General features: G+C 43.8%; 1 protein-coding gene across 1 annotated transcript in view; it reads left to right on the top strand.

Moving 5' to 3' along the window:
- The window catches only part of LOC126329414 (ankyrin homolog), a 29215-nt gene extending 9922 nt beyond the window's left edge, over positions 1-19293 (top strand). The window contains exon 2 of the mRNA XM_049996156.1: positions 15249-19293. Within this exon, the coding sequence (XP_049852113.1) occupies positions 15264-16457 (1194 nt within the window). The 5' untranslated portion in view covers positions 15249-15263 and the 3' untranslated portion in view covers positions 16458-19293. The remainder of the gene's footprint in view (positions 1-15248) is intronic.
- The last annotated feature ends 2422 nt before the right edge of the window (positions 19294-21715 follow it).

Below are 21715 nucleotides of genomic sequence, written 5' to 3'. Positions count from 1 at the left end.
CCAAGAATCAAAATAAATATTTAACACAAAATGTACGTAGTTTTTTATGTAGAATCTGATTCTGCAATAAAAAATGGAGGTTCCAATTTGAAATTTTAAAGTTGCCTCCCTCCACACCCCCAGGGGCTGGGGTGGCGGGCTAATTTTAGCATCAGCAAATGTCTCCCTCGAAAATGACCAACTTTCAATTCTACACATTTTTTCGTGTGAAGCTTATTTTTCGAGTCATTCTGGTTTGACAACTTAAAATTTACACCCTGTGTACTGTATCAGCCATAACGAAGTGCATGAGAGAGCTTACTTGGGATGTTCCTACTAGTTGGGGCTTGTGGCAGTCCCAGTCAGATATGATCCGTGAAACAAAAAAAAGACTGCTTAAATATCCCAATGCGTGCCGTACTAGGTCGAATATTTCCTCCACGGTCCTTACGGGACTGACTCTCGGAACTTTCTAAGTAGTCTTTGGTATAATAATTTACATCTTCAGGGGTCTACCAATTCATGTTTTCCAGCATTTCCGCAATGCCCTCCAAAAGGCCAAACAAACCTGTAACCATTCCTGCCGCCGTTCTTTGTACACATTCAGTGCCTCTCATTAGTTCTGTTTCGTGAGGGTTCAAAAATGGTTCAAATGGCTCTGAGTACTATGGGACTTAACTGCTAAGGTCATCAGTCCCCTAGAACTTAGAACTACTTAAACCTAACTAACCTAAGGACATCACACACATCCATGCCCGGGGCAGGATTCGAACCTGCGACCGTAGCGGTCGCGCGGATCCAGACTGTAGCGTCTAGAACCGCTCGGCCACTCTGGCCGGCTTTCGTGAGGGTCCCCGACACTTGAACAGTATTTGAAGACGGAACGCACAACTGATTTGTAAGCGGTCTCATTTGCAGACTGTATTTTTCCATTAGCCTGCGAATACACCGAAGTCTACCGCCTGCTTTAGCTACACCGCCTATTCGATCGCTGCATTTCATATCTCTAGAAATATTTACACCAGGTAACTATGTGAGTTCACTGAGACAAATTTAGGCTTATTGATGTTGTAGTCGTAAGATCCTACTTTGCTGCGTATTATGAAGTGCACAGTTTTACATTTCTGAGCATGTAAAACGAGGTGCCAATCTTTGCGTTCCACCACTTTGAAATCTCATCAACATCTGCCCCAGATAGTTGATTTTTTTTTTTCGAGCGGTAATAAATTCTTAATAACTGCGTCATCTGCGAAAAGTTAGTATTGCCTGCAGGTCATTAATATACAACATGAAAAACGGTCCCAGTAAATTTTCTTGGGGTAAGCCTGAAGTCATTTATACTTCTCGCGACGACCCTCCATCCAACATCACGTGGTGCGTCCTACCTACCATGAAATCCTATGTCAACAATTATTTTTGATACTCCACTAGTGAAGGCAGAAGTTGAGTCCCATAGTGCTCAAAGTCATTTGTCTTGATTTTTCTTTTAGTCAACCGCAACGTCAGAATTGCCCCTCTGGTGCCTTTACCTTTCCTAAAGCCAAACCGATCTTCACCTAGCACATCCTCAGTTTTCTTTTCCGTTCTTCTGTATATTATTCTGGTCAGCAACTTGGATGCATGAGCTGTTAAGCTGATTGTGTGACAATTATAGCAGTTGTTGGCTCTTACAGTCTTTGGAATTGTGTGGATGATGTTTTTCCGAAAGCCAGTTGGTATATCGCCAGACATATTCTACACACCAACGTGAATAATCGTTTTGTTGCCACCTCCCCCAAATGATCTTAGGAATTCTGATGGAATGTTATCTACCCCTTCTGCCTTATTCGATCGTAAGTCTTCCGAAGGTCTTCTAAATTCTGATTCTAACAGTGGATTCCCTGTCTCTTCTATATCGACTCCTGTTTCTTCTTTTGTCACGTCATCAGATAAGTCTGGTAGAGGCCTTGAATCTACTCTCTCTACCTGTCCACTCTCTCTTCTGCATTTAACATGGAATTTCCGTTGCACTCTTAATGTTACTGCCCGTGCTTTTAATTTCACCAAAGGCTATTCGAGAAATTAGAGTCAATACAAAGGCTTACCGACAATCATTCTTCCCACCCATTATTCGCGAGCGGAACAGGGTTGGAGGGATCGAATAGTTGTACCGAGAGTACCCTCCGCGACACACCATTAGGTGCCTTGGGGAGTATGATGTAAATGTTTTGGTTTTTCTATGTACTGAGTCCGTCCTTCTCAGACAGGAGTATCATTTCACTCCTTCCATTGCTCTGTCTTTCCACAGTCCGATGTTAAGCGAGTCTTATTCTCTTTTCTCTACTTTTCCTCACTTTTGCCTCTGCTTTGTTTATCCCTAAGCCATATACAGTGCTAAGTACGTTGTCCATTGTTCACAGCTAGTCCTGCCTAACCCTTTCTCCGGCCGGAAATGCTATGCCGTCAGCGAGCCTCTGCAAAGTTTCACTTTTAAACACTTCTTTCACTGATTCTTTGAAGTAAAAATTGAATAAAAGTGATGATAAAATGCAATAGTGTCTCACACCCTTCTCGACACAATCCTGTCTATACGAACCTACCAGTTTCGTAACCAATTCTTAATTTTTTATATTGTTGTGGTTTTTTGCTGTATCTCTGTACTTTAGCTGCAGTCGTGAAACGACTGTGAAGATCTTAATCTGCCTTGCACTGTCGAAGGATTTCTGTAGATTGTGAACGACAAGCGCGGCTAACGCCATAGATCTGTCAGCCGTTATGTTTCGATCTACACTCCTGGAAATTGAAATAAGAACACCGTGAATTCATTGTCCCAGGAAGGGGAAACTTTATTGACACATTGCTGGGGTCAGATACATCACATGATCACGCTGACAGAACCACAGGCACACAGACACAGGCAACAGAGCATGCACAATGTCGGCACTAGTACAGTGTATTTCCACCTTTCGCAGCAATGCAGGGTGCTATTCTCCCATGGAGACGATCGTAGAGATGCTGGATGAAGTCCTGTGGAATGGCTTGCCATGCCATTTCCACCTGGCGCCTCAGTTGGACCAGCGTTCATGCTGGACGTGCAGACCGCGTGAGACGACGCTTCATCCAGTCCCAAACATGCTCAATGGGGGACACATCCGGAGATCTTGCTGGCCAGGGTAGTTGACTTACACCTTCTAGAGCACGTTGGGTGGCACGGGATACATGCGGACGTGCATTGTCCTGTTGGAACAGCAAGTTCCCTTGCCGGTCTAGGAATGGTAGAACGATGGGTTCGATGACGGTTTGGATGTGCACTATTCAGTGTCCCCTCGTCGATCACCAGAGGTGTACGGCCAGTGTAGGAGATCGCTCCCCACACCATGATGCCGGGTGTTGGGCCTGTGTGCCTCGGTCGTATGCAGTCCTGATTGTGGCGCTCACCTGCACGGTGCCAAACACGCATACGACCATCATTGGCACCAAGGCAGAAGCGACTCTCATCGCTGAAGACGACACGTCTCCATTCGTCCCTCCATTCACGCCTGTCGCGACACCACTGGAGGCGGGCTGTCAGACTTGAGCACACAACTCAACCACTGATTTTGGTGAGCTGTAATGGGAACTACGTAAACTGCGGCTGTCAGAAGGACTGCAGGTAAACTGAAAGACTGCTGCATGTGAAATGCTCGGAAGACGCCAGAGTCTGAAAGTAGTGCACGATGCGAGGGAGCTAATATCGTGAGAACTAAAGGTGATTGCGAATTATTTCCGTCCGCCACAAAATTAAAACCAATACAAATAAACTTATGTGATAGTAACGCCGTACCAAAGAGAAAAAGAAGTGAAGACGACGGTTAAAGACCTATTCTGTAAGATAAATAGTACGTGGAACATTTAATAATTTAAGAGACAAACTGAAGTAGAAATAAAACAGTTTATCAGAGCAGCTTTGTACTTTCATGTCTAAGTTGGCCTTATTGCGATGAGATGAGTATTGCTGACGGATAAAAATTGTTTTGTTTATAACCTCAATATTGCATTTAATGATGGCGTGTCCGCTTGAAGTTTCCTCTCCGAAGGAGAAAAATCAGTAAAATCTATTCTCAGACGATTTTACAATATGGTGAAAGTTCTATGAGCCGTGGAAATTTTAAAAAGTGAGCAGATCAGTTTAAAAACGATCGAACGTGAACGACTGACGGGTTCGTCGACGATATTCTACGCCCCGTTTTGTCGCTCTTCAGGACAAGCCATTCCAGGCTTACATTTCAGCAAAATGGTGCCCGCCCACACACGGCGAGGGTTTCTGCAGCTTGTGTTTGTGCTTGCCAAACCCCATTTCGTCCAGCAAGGGCGCTATATCTCCACCTAATGGAGAATGTTTGGAGCGTAATGGGCAGGGACCTCCAACCTGCTCGGGATTCTGACGATCTACCACGACAATTGGACAGAATTTTGCTTGATATCACGCGGGAGAACATCCAACAAATTTATCGATCAATGTCAAGTACAACACCTGCTCGCATAAGGGCCAGAGGTGGACCAGCGCATTATTGAGTTGCTCAGTTTGTAAAGCTCTTTCTCTTGAACAAATCATCCAATTTTTCTGGAATTGCTTATCATTTCACCACCTGTAGGTGTACATCACATCTACCGATTTCCGTTCCATTTCGGAGATTCCTTCATGGCGGGTCGGTTTTTTTCGTGTATGTAGACCTCTTTTAATTAGTAACTTCCCAACGCGTTAAGCAATCAAAACAAAGGAAATGTCTACTGACGGCGATATCCAAAGACAGCGCCTGGTGTTTCACTAATAAGTGTAATTTGAATTATGAACCGAAATTTTATTCCGATAACTGAAAAATAATTTACGTATAAAAATTAGTATAATGGCAGTATATAATCACAAATAAGTCATGAAACATGGGTTCATGCACCTATCAAGATATGAATATTACATCAGCAAATCAGTTGATTCTTTTTGTATTTGATGTAGTCTCCAGTGGGCTTGATAGGACTTATTGAGGCACTATTACTTCATAAGCGGTTTCTTGGAAAATGACAAAAAAGGCTGTTCTTATTACATTTTAGCTGTCACCAGCAGACCAAAACCCAGGCGAAGCTTCTCAGATGGTTATGCACAGCAAATGGCTGAAATATTTATGATATATTCCTAGGCTCCCGATCTCGAACGACCTTGAAAATTTTCTTAATACCTTAATTCGTTTCCGAGATACAGAGGTTCAAAGTTACTCTACTTTTATACGTAATATCTGGTATGAGACTAAACTAAATAAATAACGGCAGCAAATTGTTAAAATTGTAACGGTATATTCTCTAGGCATTTATCAAGGAGAGCCATTTCCCCGTTTTGGAAACTCTTTATCCGTTATCGAGAAACACCCCAAATTCTTCTTTTTCGGATTAATAAACCCGGTAGCGGATTGTGAAACAGCTATGCACAGCAAATAGCTGTAATTTTTACGTTGTACTTATAAGACTCCGATCTCGAACGACCTTGAAATTTTTTCGTATTTTTATCAGTTTCCGACAAACAGAGGTTCAAAGTTACCCTTCTAGTACACGAAAAAGCAGGTCTGAGCCATAAAATTAGTTTTGAGTTATTTCAATTTCACATAAGTAAACTATTTAAACGTTGCTGATCAATACAATTCTTCTCATAAGTGTCATGCCCTGTTGCGGCAGGGGACAGATGGGAAACAGTGGAAAAATTCTTCTATCAGAGCACAAAAAATGGGAATATATTCCTGCTTATTTAAAAGTCTGCGACTGGAAAGTGGGGTACCCGCTGCCTCATTCTACCGTCTTCAGCCCTTTGAAAATTTTCCCAAAAATTCTGGCATGCGGACTACTCGTACCTTTTTAAGCTGAGAGATAGGAAGACATTGGCAGTGACTGAGAGATGGCAAAGTAATAAATACTCGAACACAGTAGACAGTCGTAGTGTGACAGAAAGTGCGAAGGAGAAAATCGCAGCGTGAGAGAAAAGAGAGACACAATGTCATTGGAACATAGTCGACAGTGACAGAACAGTACTAGGAAAAGAGTGAAGGAGATAGTGCCTGGGTAGAGGGAGGAGTAAAGAGAAAGAGAAACAGAAAGTGGGAGGTGGGTAGAAGCCAGTGATAATGAGAGACAGAGTATATGACAATGACAACGAAGAAGAGAGAGATCGTGTTAGTGAGAAGAGACAGCAACAGTAAGGAGAAAGAGATGAGAAATTAGCAGTAAGAGAGAGAAAGAGGGAGACACTGACAGTGACAGGAGATTGTAGTAGTAGGACAGAACGAAGGGGATGTGGCTGTGCCACACGAGGCAATGACAAAGAGACACAAAGAGATTATGACAAAGACTTGGCTGAATGAGTGAGTGAGAAAGGGCAGTTAGGAGTGAATGGGTACGAGCGACCTACAGCGATGGACTAGTGGGTGCGAGTGAGCTACGGTTTGGGAAGCTTGTAGAAGTCTAAGATGAGTAGCGTGTTAAAAGAAGAGCAGATAAATTCTCATGCCAAAATTTATGGGAAAATTTTTAAAGGTGCTAAGGAAGGTAGAGTGACTTTTCAGTCATCGTATTTTTGTAATCCGATAGAAGTATATTTTCGCTGGCACATTCCATATTCGGATGACAGTTCTGGCATCCCGCCAACAAGAGTAGAAATATCATGAAACTCTTGATAGGCTACGATGCATAACATAGTCTTTTCAGAAATAAAATTCTATTGCGATTTCTGAATGAGAAACCCACAGTGCAGCCTTTCTTTACACATAGAATGAAGATAGCATTACTCCTACTTACTTTCTGAGATTGTACTGAAAGGCTAATCATTTGTGTGTCCAAGCCTATAGTTCATGCTAGATTGGCGTTTCGGCATGCTGTCTTTATGGTGTTGAATTTTAGTGACCAGTAGAATCTAATTCTTCTTAGGTTTAGATATTTAAAGAAGATTGACACATTGTTGTATGGGAAAATCCATCGCTGTAAGTAGCTCATACCCATGCACTCCTAATTGCCCTTTCTTAAATGGTGTGTTGGAGCGAAAAGCGGTTGGCATCCCTGCACGCGCCTATGTTTAATATGTAACTGCCTGAAGTTTCATTGTTGTATGGCTGTTATTTATTGTTCAGTGCTGTACTGAGTGGAACATTGTGTCACACAGTTTGCGAATTTCGAGATGGCAGAGGTAGAGAAGCACCGCGTCTGCATGAAATTTTGCGCGAAAATCAACAGAACCTTTGCAGAGACACATTAAATGATGCAGGAAGCCTAAGGTGATGAGCGCTTAAGCCCTACTCGATGTTATGAATGGTTCACACGGTTTAAAAATAGCCGGACGGAAGTTACAAATTACCCTCGTTCAGGACACCCTTCGATGTCTACCGATGACGAAATAGTGCGTGTCAGTAAAAAATCGACTGTACGAGAGATTGCAGAAGAATGTAACATTTCAGTTGGATCATGTCATGATATCCTGACGCAGCATCTTGGAATGCACCGTGTTGCCGAAAAGTTAATCCCAAGGCTCATGAATCATGAGCAGAAAGATCTTCGCCTCGCAGTCTTAAGAGCTTTTGGATGGCGCAAATTAAAACGAGATGTTGCTTAAGCGAATCATAACTGGCGTTGAGACATGGGTCTACGATTATGATGTAGAGACCAAGATTCAGTCTTCACAACGGGTCGGGAAAGATTCTCCAAGACCAAAAGAAGTTCGTCAGGTCATATCAAATGTAAAAGCCATGCAGACAGTTTTCTTTGACTTTGAAGGATTAGTTCATCATGAATTCGTGCCACAGGGGGAAACTGTTAATCGATGGTACTATGGAAACGTGTTCCGACGCCTGCGAGAAGATGGGAGAAGGAAACGGCATGAAATATGGCGATGCAATTCATGGCTCTTGCATCACGATAACGTATCCGCACATTCATCCCTGTTGGTAGGTGACTACTGCACAAAAAACGAAATCACGGTGCCGACTCACTCTCTGTGCTCTCCAGACCTAGCCCCAACAGACATTTTTCTTTTATTTCCAAAGTTGAGAACCTCGTTGAAAGGACGAAGACGTGCAACGATAGACGAGATAAAAGAAAATTTGCAAACGGAGCTACGCGCGATCCAGCAAGAGGTGTACCAAGACTGCATCCGGAAATGGAAACAGCGTTTGAAGCGGTTTATCAATTGTGGAGGAGTGTATTTCGCAAGAGACCATGAACAATAAGTAAAAGGGAAGAGCGGAAAAAAAATTGTAGGCGAAGTCCCAGAATTTTCATGGTCCGATGGGCTACGTGGAGATTGGACTCCGGTTTGGAGACCGACTGAAGCGCGAGCGAGAAGAAATTAAGTATTTGTCCGGGTTACCAGACAAGTGAAACTGAGATTGAAATTACTCTGCAGCAAAGACTGCAAAGTACGAGACCGACTCCTGCAGTAGCCAGGACCAACTCCACTCAGTCTTCTTCCATCCAAAGCCCAGAGAGGTACAGCTTCGCTTGTACAAAATTCGGCCAGCTCTCGCCGATAAACAAAGCTTTCAGAAATTATGCCCTTACAAAAAATTCGTCTAGATTCCTACTACTGCACTTCGTCAAACTAGGAGCCAATACCGTTCCTTTCCGCCAAGTCCCGACGGTGGCTCTAAACGTGTGCTGACGTAACAGTCGAGCAGCCTATTATAGCCTCCGCCAGGACTTTGCGCAGAGAGCTGCCGGGCGACACGCGCCAACGGAATATGATAACTGGGGTGCTACGCGTGGCGCCATTCTTTCGGCTGTCCCATGAAACTCGGCGACCATTTCTCCGAAACGTCCCAAGCAATAGCACAGGCATGGTGCCGAGATAGAGCGTTCCAGCCCAAAACTTGAGAGTTTTGGGAGGAAACTGCCCCCATTCATTGTAAAAATAGCGAGCGTTAGTTCCTCTGGCCCCCGAGACACAACATAAAAAGAGAAAGCCGCCATTCACAAGCGGGTCGGAACATTGTCCGCAATTCCCAGTGACGGGATGTTCCCCACGTCCCGTTGTTGTGACTAGTTCGCCTTCTCACAAGCCAAAAGTTCCCACTCGTCTCCTACGTCAGATTAACAGAATTACGACATGCGAGCATCCTACTCTCGATCATGTACATGTTGGTGCATAGCATCTGATAACATACATAGCATGACAACACAATACGGTAGCGATCTGACACTAATTTGCATGTATGCAAACACAGATTTTAGAAATGCAAGGTATGTTGCTTTGATGGCCCTTAATAAATGTATGAAGAGGCCAGAGGGCCTGCTGTCTTGCAATACGAACAGTAATCTGGCGGTACAAACGTCCCGCCCCAAGACACAAATGTAGTCAATGAACAAAAAAACCAGTCAAATACTTTAACAAAGCCTTCTGTGAAAACGTATTTACTACTACACTACTGACCATTAAAATTGCTACACCACAAGACGACGTGTACAGACACGAAATGTAACCGACAGGAAAAAGATACTGTGATACGCAAATGATTAGCTTTTCAGAGCATTCACACAAGGTTGGCGCCGGTGGCTACACCTACAACATACTGACATGAGGAAAGTTTCCAACCGATTTCTCATACACAGTCAGCAGTTGACCGGCGTTGCCTGGTGAAACGTTGTTGTGATGGCTCATGTAAGGAGGAGAAATGCGTACTATCACATTTCCGACTTTGAAAAAGGTCGGATTGTAGCCTATAGCGATTGCGGTTTATCGTATCGCGACATTGGTGCTCGCGTTGCTCGAGATCCAATGACTGTTAGCAGAATATGGAATCGGTGGGTTCAGGAGGGTAATACGGAACGCCGTGCTGGATCCCAACGGCCTCACTAGCGGTCGAGATGACAGCCATCTTCTTCGCATGGCTGTAACGGATCGTGCAGCCACGTCTCGATCCCTGAGTCAACAGATGGCGACGTTTGCAAGACGACAACCATCTGCACGAAACAGTTCGACGACGTTTGGAGCAGCATCGACTATCAGCTCGGAGACCATGGCTGCGGTTACCCTTGATGCTGCATCACAGACAGGAGCGCCTGCGATGGTGTACTCAACGACGAATCTGGGTGCTCGAATGGCAAAACGTCATTTTTTCGGATGAATCCAGGTTCTGTTTACAACATCATGATGGTCGCATCCGTGTTTGGTGACATCGCGATGAACTCGCATTGGAAGCGTGTATTCGTCATTCCCAATACTGGCGTATCACCCGGCGTGATGGTATGGGCTGCCATTGGTTACACGTCTCGGTCACCTATTCTTCGCATTGACGGCACTTTGAACTATGGACGTTACATTTCAGATGTGTTACGACCCGTGGCTGTGCCCTTCATTCGATCCCTTCGAAACCCTACATTTCAGCAGGTGAATGCACGACCTAATGTTGCAGGTCCTGTACAGGTCTTTTCTGGATACAGAAAATGCTCGACTGCTGCCCTGGCCAGCACATTCTCCAGATCTCTCACCAACTGAAAACATCTGGTCAATGGTGGCCGAGTAACTGTCTCGTCACAATACGCCAGTCACTACTCTTGATGAACTGTGGTATCGTGTTGAAGCTGCATGGGCAGCTGAACCTGTACACGCCATCCAAGCTCTGTTTGACTCAATGCCCAGGCGTTTCAAGGCCGTTATTACGGCCTGAGGTGGTCGTTCTGGGTACTGATTTCTCAGGATCTATGCACCAAAATGTCAGTTCTAGTATAATGTATTTGCACAATGAATGCCAGTTTATCATCTCCATTTCTTCTTGGTGTAGCAATTTTAATGGCCAGTAGTGTATACGATCCCTGGTGTCCACAAATTTTGGGATGTTGATCCGTTTTTTCTTCAGTTTGCCGTCCTTCTCCAATTTTAGTGTCTGGTATTTTATTTTTCTTTGAAACGGAATTAATCTTCGTCTAGGTCATCTGCAGTTTTTCTTTCTATTCTTCATGTACTGTTGTAGTCAGCATTTTAAAAGCGTGGTATGCCAGGTAAATCAGCTGGCACTTATCACACTTTTGTCGACCTTCCAGTCCACCATCCGAAGAGGCCTCGGAAGGCCCGACGGCAGCGACCGACTGCCGTGTCTCCTCAGCTGATTGACATCGCTGGATGCGGATGTAGAGGAGCTTGTGGTCAGCACTCTGCTCTCCTGAGCCTTGTCAGCCCTTGTGATCAAAACCGCTACTCGATTGGCTTCACAAGAGCTGCGTGCACTTCGCTTGCCCACAATGCTCGGCAGAACCGAACGGTCACCCTTCAGAGAGCTAGACAGGCACGACAACGCTTAACTTCGGTAATGTGACGAGAACCAGTGTTACCACAGCGGCAACATCCTGCATTCCACTTCGTTGCATAATTAAGTCTTTGGTGGTTGTATGAAGTCAGTTCGTAAGCAACATTTTAGAGAAACGTTCAAAATAAAAAGGTGAAGGATTGAACCACGGCACTGTAGCTGTTCATACACTAGCGTGTTGTTTGGCCACGATGTTTGGTAATCGCTAGCCACAGATACACAGTTAACCCTACGTCTTCCAGCTTGCACTGACTGAACTATATAGAGATAAACAGAAGAAAATATCTACTGTATAAGAAAATGCAATTATCTTATTACACTCTGTATTATTTTACAAAATACTTGCTCTCCTCGAATATGGTTACTGCAACAGTATATGAGTCTACATAATGTATAGCTCAACTCGTTCATAGTGAAGGAGATTTGATAATTAATGTGTATGAGAACTACACCCCATGAATCCAAAAGGTTTAGACACTTATCAATAAAATGCTACAGATGTTCTACGTAGTCTCATCCCATCCGAGTGCAACGCACCGAACGTCCATATAATGTGAAACTCTCAGAAAAGTACTTCTTTTAGATATAGTTCAACCCGCGCGTCACATTGCCTTGAATGATGTCGATTGTGTCGTCAAAATGTTGGCCCTTCGTGTGAATTTATGCACTTTGTCGATCTGTGATACGCCCGTATTGATAACAGAAAGTCTCGTGGCCCGTGATGATTTTTTCCATGAAAGAATGGGCCATGTTTTGCATTTCAGTAAATTAGTGGCAGGTGTCCATGAGTCATTGGTTTTACTCAGGAGCCAAGGTGTGTGGTACAAACTTTGCATACATTTTTCTCTTCTTCAGAACATTCTAGCGAATAAGTTGATCGCTTGATTTAGAGATGTTGCTTCCTTTCGATTTCTGACACAACACCACTGAGACACTGCAGCCGCACGTCCATTACTGAACTCTGCTCGCAGCTAACTGATCGAACGAACATATGTTGTTTCCAGTAGTTAGTTCAAGCTGTCGCGGTAGTTAGTGCGTTGACATCGCTTGTGGGACAGGTCTGAAGGAACAGCCATTGATGAAATCGAAAGATGTACGAAATACAAGAAATAGGTCGAAATTACTAACATACAGCTGCACAATGTATTGGTGGCCAGTATTTTCCGCTTTACGCAAACCGTCCGTTATCCGAGCACTCCTCCAGGACCGAGCAAAACTTCCGTATGTGACTGTGTGTCCACATCCTGTACTCGCACAACTGCGCGTGAATTCCACAGAGGGAGAGACTTAAGGTTATTGTGGTGGCCTTGCGTTTTTATTATGGACTCTACAATGTTCTTCAGACATGAATGCATTAGTTACAGGTTGGTGTAACGTATTGGTTAAGGCACTGAGCGATTTCTCGCTACATCCTTTTTCCAGTCTAAGGTTACTTTCCAACTCCAACGATCATGTCCAGAAAAGGGCGTGTAACTTCACAATAGGTGTCGTTATATGATTAAAAAAGTGAGTGATGCAGCTAATTAATCTCAGCCCCAAAAAACCGCATGCCTTTAGAAGCAATATGGGTCTACACATTTCTTTTTTTCATACTTATCTGCACGTCCTGTGTCCTCAGTTCCATTTTTCACCTTTCCTGAAAGTGTGTGGTCAAGTGTGAATGATTGGAATGAAGTAGCAGACGAACCAGAGAAGTGATGGGTTTCTAAATCTTCTACCAACCTAAACGGTATCGGTGGAAGGCAGAGAGCAGGAACAGGAGGGTTTGGCCAAAGATGAGTGAAGCAAAACTTTTCCTAGCATAGGTTGGTCACGGGCTGTCCACATCACCTATGGCGGTTCGAAGAGAGTGCGAAGTTGAGTTGTTCTGAAGACAGGTAAGCGATAGACGTTCCCTCAGAATGTCTGTGTCGAACAAGGGATAAAAGCTATTTTAATCTTTTAGTAATAATTCGTTAATCTCAACAATTTCTTCTCCTAGCCATTTTTTGAATTGCCATTTAGGTTCAGGTTACAATTTTTGGCTCAGTTAATCAGTGTCATAATAGTGTGATTTCAGTTAGGCGCGACCACGCGGTCTATAGACTCAATGCACAACCCAAGCCTTAAAAGTTACTGCTTGGCATGTTATTGTGATGGACATTTTGAACTATAAATAAAACTGTACAGAGAGTATATTCGGCAAGATGAATCGATTTTATTCCAAGCGCTTCACGCAAAGATATGCAGCCACCAAAATCCTGCTCCATGCTAGCCACAAGGTGCATACAATTCTTCTCACTAATAAATGATGTCGACATTTTGTCTGCCATGTGAATTAGTGCATGTGAATGTCTGTGTTCAAACTTGAGCAGTGACCACGTGCTTCTCAGAATTTCCCACCCCATAGGACTCTACAGATTAAGGCCAACGTGGCTTGTTATTCTCGTATGAGAAAGCCATGGGATCTTATATAAATGTACCAGGAATATCTTGTCCATCTATTAAACACAAAAGATTACTGTTAACATGCGAAATATTAGTCAAAAATAAATATTTTATCATTTGAAGCTATTTCGGTGATCGTTAATTTATTTTCAATACATTTGAAAATAGTGTCACATTTGTAGTATTGATAATTACGCTCCTAAAATCCAAAGTGGTTGGCTCAAGTTTAGCTACCGGTATGTAGCTTTCTCTGACTGCCCTTTAGAATACCACTGCGTTATCTGTAGCGACCTTAATAAATTCAATCAGTGAAGGAATTGTTCCTAAAATTTAGATGGACCTAAATGTATTTCAAATAACGGGCAAAACAATTCAGAGAAGGTTACGTCGCCAAAGAAAAATAAGAGCATATAAGGACAGGATATGGTGTCATAGCAAACTGGAACAAAAGAAATAACAATAATCAAAAGAAGCTCCTGCTAGTGAAAGTAAATAACCCTCCATAGGCTGCCACTCAATGAATAGTAAGATGCCAGTGGTGAGTTACAGGCGTTAAACACCGATAAATACATATAAATGACCTAGTAGATAGTGTTGGAAGTTCCATGCGACTTTTCGCGGATGATGCTGTAGTATACAGAGAAGTTGCAGCATTAGAAAATTGCAGGGAAATGCAGGAAGATGTGCAGCAGATAGGCACTTGGTGCAGGGAGTGGCAACTGACCCTTAACATAGACAAATGTAATGTATTGCGAATAAATAGAAAGAATGATCCTTTACTGTATGATAATATGATAGCGGAACAAAGACTGGTAGCAGTTACTTCTGTAAAATATGTGGGAGTATACGTACGGAACGATTTGAAGTGGAATGATCATATAAAAATAATTGTTGGTAAGGTGCGTGCCAGGTTGAGATTCAGTGGGAGATTCCTTAGAAAATGTAGTCCATCAACAAAGGAGGTGGCTTACAAAACACTCGTTCCACCTATACTTGAGTATTGCTCATCAGTGTGGGATCCATACCAGGTCGGGTTGACAGAGGAGATAGAGAAGATCCAAAGAAGAGCGGTGTATTTCGTCACAGGGTTATTTGGTAAGCGTGATAGCGTTACGGAGATGTTTAATAAACTCAATTGGCAGACTCTGCAAGAGAGGCGCTCTGCGTCGCGCTGTAGCTAGCTGTCTAGGTTTAAAGAGGGTGCGTTTCTGGATGAGGTATCGAATATATTGCTTCCCCCTACTTATACCTCCCGAGGAGACCACGAATGTAAAATTAGAGAGATTCGAGTGCGCTCGTAGGCTTTCCGGCAGTCGTTCTTCCCGCGAACCATAAGCGACTGGAACAGGAAAGGGAGGTAATGACAGTGGCACGTAAAGAGCCCTCCGCCACACACCGTTGGGTGGTTTGCGGAGTATAAATGTAGATGTAGATGTTCCTTTAATTTATTAATTTTGTTGTAGTGAAGAGAAGCGATAATTCGGCTAAATTATCACAAATCTAAAACAGCTGCCACATTGTGCACGTTTCATGTCTAAAGTGTCAATGTTCCAGGATTGCGGCGCCAAAATGACGACCAAGAAGTGGACAGTAGAGGAGGTATTCAGATGGACCCCTATACGCTTCGCGGAGGAGACTGACTCGTGGGAATGGATCGAGAAAATGCTGCAAGGCGGCATGTCTCCAAAGGAACTGACTGTCACGATGAGACGGCTGTCCGTCAGAGAGGCCGCAGCCTCACTGATGCGGGATATCTGCACAGCGGGCCACCTGCAGCTGCTGAGATTGGCGTTGTCGGTGGACGCGAAGCTGGCGTCGGCGCGTCTGGACGGGTGTGGGTCGACGCCGCTGCACGTGGCGGCAGCCAACAGGCGCGACGCGGCGGTACGGCTGCTGCTGGAGGCGGGCGCCGACTGCGAGGTGAGAGACAGCCGCGGCCGAACGCCCCTCCACGTCGCCGCCGCCAGTGGCAACGTCTACGCCTTCCGGCTGCTGCTGGACGCCGGTGGCGACCCGGAGAGCCAGGACTCTGAAGGAAACACGTCGGTGCACCTCGCCTGCGAAGGTAGCCACACGAGTGTCCTGATGGCGCTGTACGAAAGGGGCGTGTCTCGCTGTCTGGTAAAGATACAGCTGCTCTTGGCAGCCGAAAGCTGCAACGTCGAGGGAGTGCGCCTCGCATTGAAGCAAACTTCCAGCTGGGGAAGCGGGTGGAGCGACTTGCACTGCGTGGCGATCAAGGGCAGCGGTACGGCAGTGAGGACGCTGCTGGCTGCCGGCGTCGACCCGAACGCCCGCGACGCCAACGGCGACACCCCGCTGCACGCCGTGGCGGCCGCGGGCTGCCCGGGGGCGGCGGAGGCGCTGGTGGAGGCCGGCGCAGACGTGGACGCGGCCGACTCCAGCGGCTCGACGCCGCTGCACTACGCGGTGCGCGCTGGAAACCTGGGGGTGGCGCGCGTGCTGCTGGCCGCGGGCGCCGACGTGGAGGCTCGCGACGCCGAGGGCGACACGCCGCTGCTGCGCGCCGCCGCCAGGGGCTGCGCCGACGCCGTGGCCGCGCTCGTCGCCGCCGGTGCCAGGACCGACGCCGCAGACGCCGCCGGCAGGACTGCCGCCCAGGTGGCCAGGCTGCTCGGCCACAACGGGCTCATCAGCGCCCTTCTGGACCTCGCACACAACAGCCCCGTGCGAAAAGCAATACCTCTTGTGGCCATCCCGCGTTCAGAAGTCCTCGTAGATACGATATGCGAAGCATCTTAGAATGACTAACCAAAAGCAATCTTAAAATAATAGCTCTGTAACGCTTGAATAAACAATAAAGAAATCTTCCATTAAAATACGTGATAGGAATATTGTGATGAGATAATTTCTCAGTTACAACTATCAACATCTCATCATAATCAGCAACTACAAGGCGTGTTCAATAATCAATATAACACTTTTTTTTCTGAAAGCAGGATGGTCTCCTTCAGGCTTCCAACTCACCATATTATTCCCAACTCTTTTGCGTACAAAAACCTTGTTTTCACCATAATCTCAGTTCAATGCCACGGACTTACGCCGCCGACCAGCATGACCCCATGGTAATACTCTACTGGTCGATGGCAGAGCATGTTTTGCTGCATCAATATCTTCCACATCATCCATGTACTGCTTCCTGCAGAATCCATCCTTCATTGGGCCAAACAGATGGATGTCGAGGGTGCGAGCCCCAGGCTGTAGGTGGATGAGGAAGAACAGCCGAATGAAATTTTGTGAATTCCTCTTGGGTATGTAAATTTGTGTGAGACCTTGCGTTTGAAAGTTGTCTACTTAAATTTATATTGGTGACAGTGGATCCGTAATGACGATTGCTTTTTTAACGTTAAATTGTCTGTTAGATGATAAACTTAGGCGTTTTCCTTGAATGGCGTGAATAGAGATCTTAAAGCTGATAGATTGCGTAAGTGCTAAATGTTGGTGACGAACCTCAGCTGCGAGAATGCATAGAGAAATCAACACCACTGTGAGAATTGGGAGAAACCATGTCCTGCTTGAGAAAGAATCTATTTTCTACACTATTTGGCTTACCTGGATCGCACAAGGTAACGCCACACAAACTGCTCTCGAAGCCACAGTGCACCTCGATGACAGAGCTGCAAAATGTAACTACTGAGAAACGCAAAGGTGCAATGCATTCTCTAAAAACATTGCTATCATTCTTGGTTCATAATTTTTGATAATGGTTTAAAATAAATCAAAAATTAATTGATTCTTAGAATGCAACAATGACTTTAGATTAAATGAATTAATAGCAATATCATAATATTTCACTTAATAACATTTAATGAAGCTTCAGTAACGGTTAAACTTTCTCTGAAACCACGTAATTATAATCCAAGAATTACAAAAATTTTCGTGGAACAAAATTCCAAAACCTAATTCTTAAATCCATTTCTCTCACAATGATTGACAAATCCTAACAAAAAATGAAAAGCGGAAATATTCCTGATCTGGATGTCTAAAGAACCAAGAATGCAGCATTATCAAACCGCTGCTGCAAATAAAACTTAATCATTACCGGTAATCCAGTCTTCGCAGTGAGTGTAATGGTACCAATGTAAAAAGGAGTTCTTTTTCTCCCACAATAAATCTTCCATTAATACATGATATAACTTCCAAAAATCTCCATTGTTTGCTGCTTACTGCTACTAAACCGAAATTCGGCTGTTTAATCAATTACCGTAACTCTTCTTCTCTCCTCGCGATCAACAGATAGCTCTATTGGCCGTCTTTGCGGAGCAAGGATCACCCCTTACTCCTCTCTGCTGCGCAGCTCCTCTGCCGAGCCTGCGAGCGCATGTCTAGACATTTCAAACCTTACGAGCGCGATTCCAGACGTCCAAAACAAAAAAATTCGTAAGAAAATTTACACACACGTCGTTTACTATCCCTCGGCCTCTCTGGTCAGAATTTTGCAGAATGAGGTTTGTAATTAACAAACATTAGACAGCAAAATTACCTTACAAAGTTAAAACACAGAGAACTTCAGTAGAATTAAAGAAGTGCTAACTCTAATAGCATAGAAATATAAGATGATTCATAGCAGTTACATATTGTTTTCAATTGTCGTGCACAGGTTCACTCATAGTCCTTGACAAATTGTTTTAAATCATTGTGCACAGGCGCAGAAACAGTGGATTACAAGTTGGTTTAAATGATTGTGCACAGGAGCACCAACAGTCCCATAAACAGCAACGTGTTCAAAGCACCAGTAAGAAAGCAAAAGAGGTAATATCACACATGGTAATCCATTGATTGGTTTACTCTGCACATAGAATGTGAGTCCTCTGTTAAGTAATTTGTTGCGTCACAAAGATGAAGATAAAACTTCAGTGAAATTTCTCACTTTTTTAAACGATTGTAAAATCTGTGTTGCCATTGTGAAATTACACGTAGTCAGTGAAAATCGTTGTTAACTTGAGTGTACTCAGTACTGCACTAAAGAAAACTCATCGACGTCAATCTTGAAGTAATCATGTTTGTCGAAGACTCAATACATAAACATTGTATACCTTGCATTATTGTACTGATTTATTTGCGAGTAGATTTGGAGTAGACTATGAGGATGCAGTATTGGTCCATGAATATTCCACTGACGACTCAGAGCCAATGTCTCTCACAACAGCACTGTAAAGTTCAATAGTTTGTCGGAAAAGTAGCTTTAATCCAGCAGATACCTGTGAAATAGTTGCATAAATTTAGTTGAAGTGCCCTTTAACATATCGTTGTTGTAAAAACAAAACGTCCATCCGTTGTATAAGTGTCTTACAGTGCGGAAGAGTATGCTTAAACATTTCATGGATATTCTGACTCAGCATAATACATACTAGACAAACATTGTTACAGATGAATAAATACATAAGCTAGAACAAAAACTGAAATGTGTGTGTGTTACCACATGATAACGCAAATACCTAAAGTAAGGTTACATAAGGGACTGAGTTCGGTGGTGGCATTCAAGACTGGTCCACAGTACGTAGCTAAAGTTCACAAATCACCATAAAGATTACATAGTAACATATAAACGAAATTATTTATGTCAATGTTACACAGTATTCTGGGTAGGAAAACATTAGTAAAACATTGTATGCACATAAGGCATGAATTGAGAATAAAAACCATAGCATTATGGTATATATATTTATCAAAATACAGTTGCAAACCCCCCCCCCCCTCCCCAAGAATCATGAACCTTGCCGTTGGTGGTGAGGCTTGCGTGCCTCAGCGATACAGACAGCCGTAACGTAGGTGCAACCACAATGGAGGGGTATCTGTTGAGAGGCCAGACAAACGTGTGGTTCCTGAAGAGGGGCAGCACCCTTTTCAGTAGTTGCAGGGGCAACAGTCTGGATGATTGACTGATCTGGCCCAGTAACACTAACCAAAACGGCCTTGCTGTGCTGGTACTGCAAACAGCAAGGGGAAACTACAGCCACAATTTTTCGCGAGGGCATGCAGCTTTACTGTATGGTTAAATGTTGATGGCGTCCTCTTGGGTAAAATATTCCAGAGGTAAAATAGTCCCCCATTCGGATCTCCGCGCGGTGACTACTCAGGAGGACGTCGTTATCAGGAGAAAGAAAACTGGCGTTCTACAGATCGGAGCGTGGAATGTCAGATCCCTTAATCGAACAGGTATGTTATAAAATTTAAAATGGGAAATGGATAGGTTAAAGTTATATATCGTCGGAATTAGTGAAGTTCAGTGGTAGGAGGAACAAGACTTTTGGTCGGGCGAATACAGGGCTATAAATACAAAATCACATAGGGGTATTGCAGGAGTCAGTTTAATAATGAACAAAAAAATAGGAGTGCGAGTAAGCTACTACAAATAGCATAGTGATTATGGCCAAGATAGACACGAAGCCCACACCTAGTACAGTAGTACAAGATTATATGCCAACTAGCTCTGCAGATGACGAAGAAATTGAAGAAATGTATGAGGAAATGAAAGAAGTTATTCAGATAGTGAAGGGAGACGAAAATTTAATAGACATGGGTAACTGGAATTCGAGAGTAGGAAAAGTGAGAGAAGGAAACACAGTAGATGAATATGGATTGGGGCTAAGAAATGAAAGAGGAAGCTGCCTGGTAGAATTTTGCACAGAGCAAAATTTAATCATAGTTAACACTTGGTTCAAGAATCATAAAAGAAGGTTGTATACATGGATGAAGCCTGGAGATACTACCAGGTTTTAGATAGATTATATAATGGTAAGACAGAGATTTAGGAACCAAGTTTTAAATTGTAAGACATTTCCAGGGGCAGATGTGGACTCTGACCACAATCTATTGGTTATTAACTGTAGATCATAATTGAAGAAACTGCAAAACGCTGCCAATTTAAGGAGATGGGACCTGGATAAACTGACTAAACCAGAGGTTGTAGAGAGTTTCAGGGAGAGCATCAGGGAACAATTGACAGGAATAGGGGAAAGAAATACAGTAGAAGAAGAATGGGTAGCTTTGAGAGATGAAGTAGTGAAGGGAGCAGAGGATCAAGTAGGTAAATAGAGGAGGGCTAGTAGAAATCCTTGGGTAACAGAAGAAATATTGAATTTAATTGATGAAAGGAGAAAATATAAAAATGCAGGAAATGAAGCAGACAAAAAGGAATACAAATGTCTCAAAAATGAGATTGACAGAAAGTGCAAAATGGCTAAGCAGGGATGGCTAGAGGACAAATGCAAGGAAGTAGAGGCTTATCCCACTAGGGGTAAGATAGATACTGCCTACAGGAAAATTAAAGAGACCTTTGGAGAAAAGAGAATCACTTGTATGAATATCAAGAGCTCAGATGGAAACCCAGTTCTAAGCAAAGAAGGGAAAGCAGAAAGGTGGAAGGAGTACATAGAGGGTCTATACAAGGGCGATGTATTTGATGACAATATTAAGGAAATGGAAGAGGATGTAGATGAAGATGAAATGGGAGATACGATACTGCGTGAAGAGTTTGACAGAGCACTGAAAGACCTGAGTCGAAACAAGGCCCCCGGAGTAGACAACATTCCATTAGAACTACTGACGGCCTTGAGAGAGCCAGTCCTGAGAAAACTCTACCATCTGGTGAGCGAGATGTATGAGACAGGCGAAATACCCTCAGACTTCAAGAAGAATATAATAATTCCAATCCCAAAGAAAGCAGGTGCTGACAGATGTGAAAAATACCGAACTATCAGTTTAATAAGTCAGAGATGCAAAATACTAATGCGAATTCTTTACACACGAATGGAAAAACTGGTAGAAGCCGACCTCGGGGATGATCAGTTTGGATTCCGTAGAAATATTGGAACACGTGAGGCAATACTGACCTTACGACTTACCTTAGAAGTTAGATTAAGGAAAGGCAAACCTAAGTTTCTAGCACTCGTAGACTTAGAGAAAGCTTTTGACAATGTTGACTGGAGTACTCTCTTTCAAATTCTGAATTTGGCAGGGGTAAAATGCAGGGAGCGAAAGGCTATTTGAAATTTGTA

The sequence above is a fragment of the Schistocerca gregaria genome, chromosome 2, assembly GCF_023897955.1.
Source record: "Schistocerca gregaria isolate iqSchGreg1 chromosome 2, iqSchGreg1.2, whole genome shotgun sequence".
Taxonomy (NCBI): domain Eukaryota; kingdom Metazoa; phylum Arthropoda; class Insecta; order Orthoptera; family Acrididae; genus Schistocerca; species Schistocerca gregaria.
Note: the sequence above shows the minus strand (reverse complement) of the source record. Positions and strands in the feature narration are given on the sequence as shown.